An 11,313-nucleotide genomic window follows, 5' to 3' on the forward strand; every position below is an offset into this window, starting at 1 on the left:
GCTTCCTGCTCCTGCCAAAAAATAAATAAATAATGAAAGAAGAAAAAAGAGGAGAGAGGCGAAAGAAAAAAAAAAAGTCACAAAGATCTTTGCTTTTTCATTGGCTTTAAGCCTTGTCGGTCAAGCCAAACTCTGCCTTTGATTGGTCTTTCTATCTGCCCATCCCGGATCTGGGGCGGGATTTCCCCAGAAGACCCACACCTTGTTGCCACTGGCCGAACAGTGCGCCTGTCTGAAGCTCCTGGCCCAGGATTGGAGGCGGTAGCGGACAGGTGGGCGTGGATTGGCTAGGCCAGCCGGTCAGTGCAAGGCGGGGGCGGGGCCTCGGTGGCTGGTTGCGCGTGTCCGCCGCTGGCTCCGGTCTATCCGGCTTTGCTAGGGGAGGTGAGTCCGGCCGCGGAGGCACCGGCGGCTGAGGAGGCGGTGGCTGAGGAGAAAGCGGCCGCGGCGGCTGAGGAGAAAGCGGCCGCGGGGACGGAAGCCGGGTGGGGGGGAGGGGGGGAGACGGAGCAGCCTTGAGCCCTGAGGGGCCGTCGCGCGGGGGACCCACCCGCTCTCCCCCCCAACCCTCCTCAGCAGAAGCAGCCGGCAGCGGGGGCAGGAGTCAGCCCGCTTCCGACCGTACCCCGCCCGCCTCCCGGGGCTCCTATTCTTTGGCCCCGGGACCCTAACCTTCTCCCGGGGCGGTTCCCTCTGTCTGGGCGTCCGAGCGCTGCCCACATCTTTCATTCTTCCCTGCACCTCTTTCCCTTCACTTTTGCCCTAGCTCTCTTTCTCCTCTCTGTCCTGCTGTCGCCTCCTCTCCTCACTCCAGCCTCCTTCCCTGGCTCATTCTGCCCAGGAAAGTTTAGAACCCCCGCCCCCCCCTCCCCAATCAGGTCAACCTGACTAGGAGTAGGGGGAGATGTAGGAAGGCCTGAGAGTTCGAGGGGGGGGGGAAGCTGGAAGCCGGTTTCCCAGAAAATTTCCCCCCATCTTCTCCTTTTAGGGTGGTGGGAATTTTTTTTAATCCTGTTTTTGAGGAGGTGGTAGGTGTTTAGAAAAGGATGTGGGAATGGAAGGGGTAGATGATTCAACCCTCTTTCAAGATTCCAAGGGTGGTGTGTTACCTGATCCTTTTCGTGTGTGGAGTTCAGGGGGTCGGGAGGTTTGGCCTTTATTCCCACATTCAAAGTTGGAACCTCCCCCAAATTAAGAATGGAGTTTTAGTACCCACTTGTGGCAGGAATCCTGGGGGGAAGGGGTCCTTTTTTCCTTTTTCTTTTCTTTTTTCCTTTTTTTTTTCCTTTTGGCAACCCACACCCTTCCGCACACTCTCACCCCAAAATTAAACACCAGGCTCCTCTAACTTGTTTGGATTGACTGATGAAGACATAAAGCCAGTTACGCTCTATGTTTTTTGAGGTGGAGTGAGTGGTTTTTCTTCATTTTTAAATGGCCAAATGACAGCTTGACCCAGTTTGCTTTCCAATCAAAGGGCATTTATTTTGAATGTCTCTTTGTGGCGCAAGAGCCAACGCAAAAATGATGGCGGCTTACAATGGCGGTACATCTGCAGCAGCAGCAGGTCACCACCACCACCATCACCACCACCTTCCACACCTCCCTCCTCCTCACCTGCACCACCACCACCACCCTCAACACCATCTTCATCCGGGGTCGGCTGCCGCTGTACACCCTGTACAGCAGCACACGTCTTCGGCAGCTGCGGCAGCCGCAGCAGCGGCTGCAGCTGCAGCCATGACTGAGCGGCTGCAGCTGCAGCCATGACTGAGCGGCTGCAGCTGCAGCCATGACTGAGCGGCTGCAGCTGCAGCCATGTTAAACCCTGGGCAACAACAGCCATATTTCCCATCACCGGCACCGGGGCAGGCTCCTGGACCAGCTGCAGCAGCCCCAGCTCAGGTACAGGCTGCCGCAGCTGCTACAGTTAAGGCGCACCATCATCAGCACTCGCATCATCCACAACAGCAGCTGGATATTGAGCCGGATAGACCTATTGGATATGGAGCCTTTGGTGTTGTCTGGTGAGTATCCAACAAAAAACACAACCTCTCATGGTTTCTTCTGATGGTTGTGATTGGGTGAGTGCATCCCTCATGGTTTTCTCCATGTTGACCAATGTGGAGCAAGCTTCTCAACCCAACTCTAGGAAGCCACCCTCACTTATGTGGTAATGCATTGACTGTCTAGGCCTAATGCATTGGCTGTCTAGGCTCATGGCAAGTTTTGGTGGAGCACCTTCTCATGAGCAACACACATAAGTTTGCTGCCTACCAAACTTTTCTGTTAGAACCTAAGCAAGCCACTGAACACAGGATCAGTAGATGAATGTATGGAATGCTAACTCCTACAAAGGCCTTGGTCATTTCGTGTGTTTGATTTAGTTTGGATCAGTTGCCCAGTGGCATTAAGTGTTAGCAACTGATCCAAACTGAATTCCTTTATAATACTCTTGTCATTACGATATACTTTGCATAACTACTTTCCTGTCCTTCTGTCTTTTCACTCCTTATTTTGTGATCTTGATCTCGAGAAGAAAGATAGGATTCATAGTTGAACCAGTTAAGATCATTGCTTGAGTGGTTTATTTTAAACCATGGAGCTACAGTTGGGAAGTATGTAGCTGTAGCCTTTTGATAAGAATGCATTAAATATAGCATCACACATGAGTACCACAAATGAGGTTAGTAGACTAGCTATGCAGTGGCCCACATTCAGTGTAATGTTTTAGTGTCATTTAGTGCCTCTTAAGTTGCCATTATCTGTTGGTCAGTTGCTGTAGTAGGAAATAATACTTTTTAAACAAATGGCACTACTTTTGCTAGTGCTAGGACATTTGTAAAAGCCTAAGGGCTTCTTAAATACAACATTTTGGTCTATTTGGTCTAACCTTAAAAAGATTAGACCATATAAAATATGTTTATTCCTGTCAAAACTAGAATGAACTGGGTTTTCTCCCAAGGACTAATGATTCCACTTTGGATAGATGAATTGATATTTTCAGTGCATTCAAAAATTGATTCTTGTTACTGTCTAGAAAAGCCCCCGTTACCACAGGAAAATGAACTCTTTGGAACTGGCCCGGTAAACATCTCCTTTCGTTATTGTTTTTGAGGCTAAAATTGATGGGCGCATCGTTTATGCATTTTAACTGGCCATCTTATTTATATTTCAGATTTGATAATCTAGGCTACTAAGTGATCTCATCCATTTTTTAAAAAAGCTAATAGAGTCCAGTATTTTCTCAGCTAATCCCCAAGGAAGTTTCTGCTGCAGCGCAGCCCTTTCTCCAAGGTGTGTGGGATTCAAGGTGGGAAAGAGTATAGCTGGTAATGGTGCCTTGGTCATTCTGCTCAGGAACCCGCCTGTTCCTGCCTTCCTCTCTCCCTTCCACAGACTATCTAAGAGATTTAACTGTGAACTTCCTATTCTTGCTTAACTCTTGAGGATTTCCAAGCTTTGGTTGGGGAATGGAGCAGACAGGAAAACGGTTGTTTCTTGGTTTAAATTTTGTCATTGATTCACTAATAACTTTTAGCACTTGTTTGGATCTTCTTGGATCTGGATGCTTGGTTGCTTTTTTAGTGCCTTACATACAATGCTAAAAACTAGGGATACTGAAAGGGAAATGGGTTGCAGCATTCTTGAATATATTCAAAAGGCATTTTTCACTTGCATTTCTATCAAAAAGTGATGTGACTTGTAGCAGTTTTAACTTCGGTGGCAAGGGAAGATTTTTAAATTTTATTTATTTTTTTAAGGAAGGGGGCAATAAAGAACTGGAGTGCTGAAACATCTCACACAGCAAACGTTCTGCTGGTGGATACTCTGAATCTCTGATATATGAAAGCCCAAATATATTTGATTTGAATCCATTCTAGAGTTATTTGATTGACTGCTCTACCACCTATGGAGTTTGTCTCATGTACTTGAAGTACACCTCTGTGCACCATCTTATTTCAGGTTTGTCTTGTGTCACTGACTACATTCATAAGCCCCTTGAGGGTAAGGATTGTTTACTGTAGTAATCCTTTTCTCCTCAGCGCCTAGCACAGTGCTTTGGCATCTTTGCTGCTTGGTTAATTGATCTAGTCAGGTCCTTCTTTGTTTTGGCTTAAACAACAGAAAATTACTTCTCACAGTTCCGGAGGCTAGAAATCCAAGATCAAGGTACAGATTTGGTTTCTTTTGAGGCCTCTCTCCTTGGCTTGTAGATGGCCGCCCTCTTTCTGTGTCCTCACGTGATTCAGGTCTTTTTTTTAACCAAGTTTTTCTAGTTAACTATATTGAGTGTTTTCATCAGCTGTAACAGGTGAAATACAATTTGGTGTGAAAAAAGGAAGAGTTCCAGGTGTATGTTTTAGTATGCAAATACTTTTCTATTTTTATATTTACATGTCAATGACCTGCTGTCTGAATTGCTTATTATATTTGAAATTTAACTGTTGTATGACCTAAGTAAGACTGTTTAGAGGTTTGAAAACCAAATTACAGGGATTTGCACTAGTATTCTGAAACCCAAGGTAAAGATATTAGTGAGGTTTTTTTACTTTTTAACTGAAACAGAATCTATCTTTTTAATTTAGGAAGTACCTTATGAATTGGAAACAACTTTTTTCTAAAATGATTATAATGGAACATAAAAATATTCTCCCAATATTACATCATTTAATTCAAACCACCACATAACTAACTGCCTGGGTATTATAAGATTCACTTAATTCAAACATATATTCATTTAATGCATTTTGCAAGTATTCTTCTGGAATAGCATATGACAAGAAACTGTATTTTGCCCCCGTTTCCTTGGGGACATACACCCAGGGGTACTAACTGATGGCTGAAAAAGTGGCATGCAATTTTGAGAGAGATTGTTGTTTCTCCATGTAGACAAGGAGAGATATTGGTAGAAGTGATGCAACATTTTACCAGATTTATCACTGAACAATTTAGTCTAGCTGACTTGATTTATTTTTCTGTTGAATTTAACTAGTGGAATAACTTATCAGTATTGGATAGTTGTGTAAAAGTAGTGAATTACTCGTTACTTGCTGGTAAAGATGGTGCTGTGACAGTTCAATTAAGGTTTCATTAACAACTGTCTGCTATATTTTATCTCAAAGTAAGAGTTCCAGTTTACCTGGTAATGTGATTGTGGGATAGCCTGAGATAACATTTGTTGCCACTGATAGAACGTTGTTTATGGGTTATCAAAGTGTCATATATAATTTGAACTTTTTATGAGATATTACAGCCTCCAAACATCCACATGGACATTTTCATAATGTGAAAACAAAACACAAAGCAACCCACAAATAGTAACTTCAGTCATTTGGTGAGTAATATAAATCTGCCATTTTGTCCGCAGTTCACATTTGCCAGAAGAAAATGCTGTGGTTAAAGATGTAACCACTTTGGGGCAAAGAGTTTCAGGGGCTCATAATTTTGAGAGATAGAGGAAGTTGACCACATGAGAGTGGTTTGAGGATCACTACGCCTAGACAGTTTTTGACATTGGCAACATATCAGAGATGGAATTAATGGCACGTATTGCCACCTTGGTAAAAGTGAGTCTGGGAAAAGCTTTTTTTAAATAAAATTAGCATTTTGGTTTGTGATTTGCCTGATTAATTAAAAGATCAAAAAGCCTGGGATTCACTTGCTCTGTTGCCTTTGTGTACTCCAAGTAATGTTGGATGTCTTTGAATTTTATTTTTCTAATAACTTCAGCAGGTTTTTTTTTTTTTTTTTTTGAGACAGAGTCTTGCTCTGTCGCCGGGGCTGGAGTGCAGTGGCCCGGATCTCAGCTCACTACAAGCTCTGCCTCCCGGGTTTACGCTATTCTCCTGCCTCAGCCTCCCGAGTAGCTGGGACTACAGGTGCCCGCCACCTCGCCCGGCTAGTTTTTTGTATTTCTTAGTAGAGACAGTTTCACCATGTTAGCCAGGATGGTCTCGATCTCCTGACCTCGTGATCCGCCCGTCTCGGCCTCCCAAAGTGCTGGGATTACAGGCTTGAGCCACTGCACCCGGCCGGTTACTTTTATCTGTCTTGCAAAACTGTAGTAATGGTTACTAGCTCTGTGATCTTGATAAATTATTTGACTTCTCTGTTCCTTATCTATAAAATGGGGATAATAATAGTATTTATCTCAGGATTGGTGTGAAGATTAAGTGAGGTAATTCTTGTAAACCAATGATTACACTGTCTAGCACACAGTAAGCATCAATAAATGCTAGTTGTTTTTGTTGTAGTTATTGTTGGTAGAAAAATCAAGCTGTTGTGTTAATGTGCATGGAAGTGTCTTCAGAGATTGTCAGATTTATCAGGTGAAATCAGCATGCAGACTATTTTTGGAGGCATGACTCTAAATAACATAGCGTGTCCCCTCAGTTGTACTGTATGCCAGGGAGGTTTGAAAACGGTTGAATTTAAAGCCAAGGGGAAAATACTCTGTGCTGTCCTGTCAACTAATTAAAAACAAATAAAAATAATACACATTTGTATGGAGTTTGTAGGTGTTTTAGTCAGATCATCTGCACTGTTTTAGAAAGTATTATGGCTTTATATACTGGGAGGGAATTATTTTTTTCTTTTCAATGTAATAAATGAAAGACATCCTTATTGTCGAAGTTCAGCTTTAGTAGAGATTCACTTTGCTTATGTTTGGATGAAAAAGTGTGAATTGCTAAAGATCCCAGTGAGGTGGGAGAAATAATAGTGATTTAACAAAAAAATTATTCAGTATAAGCCCTTGTGCATGGTAGAGATTGTCTATCTTGCTCATCTTGTGAACATGAGAGGCATCTTTTTTTCTTTATGTTTTCTCTGGTCCTCTTACTCCATATAACAAACTGTAATTTGGAAAAATGGAGAATGCTTTTGGGATATGTTTGGGGAAAATTCTGGAGTAAGTTACATCAGAAAGAGTAGTATACTAAAGGGTATTTTGTTATTAACTGTGTTTTACAGGTTAAGAATCTGTAGCATTGAGAAGTTTCTCCACTGTCAGCCAAGATTAACAGCCACAGCTGGATTCTTTGGGGGCTCTGCTTTGTGAAAAGAGCTTTGAAGAAGCAGAGCCTGCACCATAAAAAGGAAACGGTTGCTCTTCTAGACATAACAAAGCATCCGTGTGAAACTAGAAATGTGGAAATCTGTATTGTTAATTTTAACTACAAACGAACTTTTAGAAATTACAGGTTCATGGTCATAAAGTAGATAAAGCAAAGAGTAGAGAATAAAAGTAACAATCTAATGATACTGAACCCATTTCTTAGTGGTTGAAACTCCATAGCCTATAACATTGCAAGTCATTTTGTACTTAGACTCCTGAAAAGATTATCCAAATTATGTTCAAAAAACAAAACCACAGCACAAAAAATAAACTTGTTTTATTCTTGGGGAGAAATTTCATGTTATACTGTGAAATATTAATTTAGAAAAAAAGAGAATTTTTTTTTAAAGGGCATTTCAGAAACATTGCCCTTTCAAACAAGCTGAAACAATATCCCTCAACATTAAATGCCATCTTTTTAGCAGTCAGTACCACTGGGCATGTGTCCTGAAAGAGAAATGGGGGCAGATGTAGTTCCCTTTCATATGCTATACCAGAACAAAAACTTTGTAAAATGCGTAAGTGCGTTAACTGAATATGTGTTTGAATTTAAATTCTGGGTTTTTACCTTCAAAGCACAGGCAGCTGTAGATACAAAAAGTCTTGTAATGGAGTACTGGAATGTTTCATTGTCTTCACAACTTGGAGTGTCAGAGTTTTCTCTGCCTTCTATATTGTAAAACTGAGTGGCTATTCTTGTGGTTTTTATTAGATTTATTGATATCCAAGCAATTCAAGAATTAACTGTTCATATACTGTATGTTTCCTTAATATGCTTATTTGGTTTCTTTGGAGATTGTCAAGGCCAAAGAAACTTTTTATTTGTCGTCCAGCCAATAAATGGACAGAAGCTGTTAGAAGCTCTTTAATTATGGGTCTGTTTGGGTTTTAGTTCTGAGTCCCTTTGTCTCTATACTACTCCAGTGAATTATTTGTTGATTGGGTCATCTAATACAGGTCAACAATAACTAAAATAGCTTGTCAGTGTGATCCTGATGTTGCTTAGGGGTAACAGAGTCCCTAAGGCAACAGTTATAACACTGTCAGTGAGCACATAACAAGTTATGATAGACATAGTCAGTAGTTGTAAGGTACCTAGTGCGGAAACAGAAAAAACTGGTACTCTGACATTATGGAAAGATGACTTCTAAGTGAACTCTACTGAGATTGAACTTTAACACTTAGTTGTAATGGTGTGAGTAGAGGGAGTATACATGGGGGTGTCTGCCACTGATAATGATTGGTGCTCTTTACCTAAACCCAGTTTTGAAATAGTTTGGCTAATTGAGTTGTATCTACTATGAGGCAGTGAAAGTTTTTAACACCTTTGGGACTCACTAGTCTATATATTTTTATTGTCACTTTGCTGTGGACCAGCACTTTCACAGGCATCAAATGGGGATATTTAGTCTCATAAATAATTTTGCGAACCTCTATTAAGCTGCTGCTGCTGTTGTCCGTATTGTGCTTAGTACTGAGGTATAGGGATGTTTAAGTCGCCATATTGCTTTGGAGGAGTTGACAGTCAAGTAAACAATATGAACAATGACACATGCCTACTCTCAGGGTGTCCTCAGCCTTGGTGGAGAGGAGAAACTAAATTTGAAACCATTAAATAAAAACTTAAGAATATATTATTTTCAGGCTGGGCACGGTGGCTCACACCTGTAATCCCAGCACTTTGGGAGGCTGAGGAGCAGATCACCTGAGGACAGGAGTTCAAGACCATCCTGACCAGCATGGTGAAATCCCATCTCTACTAAAAATGCAAAATTAGCCAGGCGTGGTGGCACATGCCTATAATCCCAGCTACTTGGGAGGCTGAGGCAGGAGAATCACTTGAACCTGGGAGGCGGAGGTTGCAGTGAGCCAAAATCTGGCTGTTGCACTCCAGCCTGGGCAACAAGAGCGAAACTCCGTCTCAAAATACATATATATTATTTTCACTTGTTCTTACAATATTCAATTATTGTGTGTTACTGTTTGCCAGGCACTGTGCTGGAGATAAGGATTAAAGGTGATTATGACCTACTGGGGGAAATAGATTTGTAAATGGATTATTATCCATTTATAGTGCCATAAATGCAGCAATAGAGATAGTCCCTGGACATTAAGGGAGTGTAGAGGAGGGATGTCTAATTCTTCAATGAGTTTTAAGAATGAGAGTCAACCAATGGGGAAGGGCAGTGTAGGTGGAAGGGCCTATATGTAGGAGACTACAGGGCTGGAGATGCTGAATGTGCAGTGCAGTGGGTGGTAGGAGGTATAAGCTAGAGCTCAATCATGGAGAAGTTGGAATGTCATGGTTGAGTTGAGGCACTAAAAACAGCTTTTTATTAATAAAGCACATGTGTACATATAGCACGTGAACAGTTAAATAGCGTATCTGTGGTATTAAGATTTTACGAGGGGAATGATTAGGAAAAAAGCCTAAAAAGGCTCCTTAGGCGGTCAATGATGAGAAAAGGTTAAAACTCTGCAAATGGCAACTACTGAAAGTTTTTAAGTAAGAGAGACTTGGTCAGATTTAATTTTTTTTTTTTTTTTTGGCTACGTAAAATAGAAGAGAAAACTGAGATCTGTCTGAGTCTTAGGGAATATTCTGTGTTGTAGGTGGAAGAAGCTATTGGAAGCAGAACTAAAGGGCAGTCAGGAAAATGTGTTCACAGTGATTGATAATCTAAGTATGGCAGAAGATTGTTAGGAAAATGGGAGTGATCTTTGGTGCTAATAAAAAGTCAAAGAAGGCCAGCCATGGTGGTTCACACCTGTAAACCCAGCACTTTGGGCAGCTGAGGTGGGCATATCACTTCAGCCCAAGAATTTGAGACCAGCCTGGACAACATAGTGAAATCCCATCTCTACTAAAAATACAGAAAAAAAAAATTAGCGTGGTGTGGTGGCACACACCTGTAGTCCCAGCTACTCAAGAGGCTGAGGTTGCAGTGAGCTGGTATTGCACCACTGCACTCCAGCCCGGGCGACAGAGTCAGAACCTGTCTCAAAAAAAAAAAAAAAAAAGATCAGAAAATTAAGATGGAGAAAAGGCCATTGTATTTAGTGAGTAGTTCATTGACAGCATTTGAGAGAATGATTGTGTTTGATTGTTTTTCCCTATACTGTGTATGTTTGATTCTAAAGAATTCTTAAGTATTCAGTATTACTTTTTATAATTTTTAAACTTATTGATACAATTTTTCCAAATCTCAAGTTTTTTTTTTTTTTTAGTTTAATAAACCAGAGAACTTAATGTTCAAGGTGCCATTTCCTTGGGAAGGATTTTTGATTTTTTTTTTTTTTTTTTTTTGAGACAGAGTCTTGCTCTGTCGCCGGGGCTGGAGTGCAGTGGCCCGGATCTCAGCTCACTACAAGCTCTGCCTCCCGGGTTTACGCTATTCTCCTGCCTCAGCCTCCCGAGTAGCTGGGACTACAGGTGCCCGCCACCTCGCCCGGCTAGTTTTTTGTATTTCTTAGTAGAGACAGTTTCACCATGTTAGCCAGGATGGTCTCGATCTCCTGACCTCGTGATCCGCCCGTCTCGGCCTCCCAAAGTGCTGGGATTACAGGCTTGAGCCACTGCACCCGGCCGGTTTTTTTTTTTTTTTTAAACAATAGGGTAATAGATTACTAAACTAAATTTGTTAAGAGACAAGGTTCTAGTCTTAGCCTTGCTGCCAACAACCCTATGACCTTGGTAAAGTTATCTAAACTTTCTTAGCCTTGGTTTTCTCATTTATAAAATCCTGTGATTCCTAAGATTCTATTATAAAATGGTATTAATATTTGCACGGCGTAGTGGCATTGGAGTTTGCTGGTGACCACAAGACAACTTTCTTCAGGACTACAGTGTTGAATAACTTCTAAAATTGTTTAAAGGAGGAATGAGATAAATGTCACCCTGTTCCAGTGTGGTGACTTTTATAGTTTTCTAATTTGGGATCAGATTTTAAATGTTCATTTTCTTCAAGAGACTTGTTTTCTTCTATTACTAAGTTATTGGTAAGGATTATACGTGTAGTTCAGCTGTGGAGAAGAGCAGGCCTATTTGCAAATGAGCAATCAATTTCTTCCTACATGTCCATTTGATACTACTATTTTCTTGATAATATTTACCTTTTTAGTGTTTTAGACTTTAAAAACTTGCTTAGTTTCTTATAAATCTTATAATAGTTTTCTTATAATATTTTGAGTGA

General features: G+C 41.3%; 1 protein-coding gene across 1 annotated transcript in view; it reads left to right on the forward strand.

The window, feature by feature from the left end:
• Positions 1-841: 841 nt before the first annotated feature.
• NLK (nemo-like kinase) overlaps positions 842-11,313 on the forward strand; it is a 156,525-nt gene continuing 146,053 nt past the window's right edge. Inside the window, exons 1-2 of the mRNA XM_011940755.1 lie at positions 842-1,721; positions 1,800-2,027. Coding sequence (XP_011796145.1) covers positions 1,492-1,721; positions 1,800-2,027 — 458 coding nt within the window. The 5' untranslated portion in view covers positions 842-1,491. The remainder of the gene's footprint in view (positions 1,722-1,799; positions 2,028-11,313) is intronic.

Source organism: Colobus angolensis, unplaced genomic scaffold, assembly GCF_000951035.1.
Source record: "Colobus angolensis palliatus isolate OR3802 unplaced genomic scaffold, Cang.pa_1.0 Scaffold193, whole genome shotgun sequence".
Classification (NCBI taxonomy): domain Eukaryota; kingdom Metazoa; phylum Chordata; class Mammalia; order Primates; family Cercopithecidae; genus Colobus; species Colobus angolensis.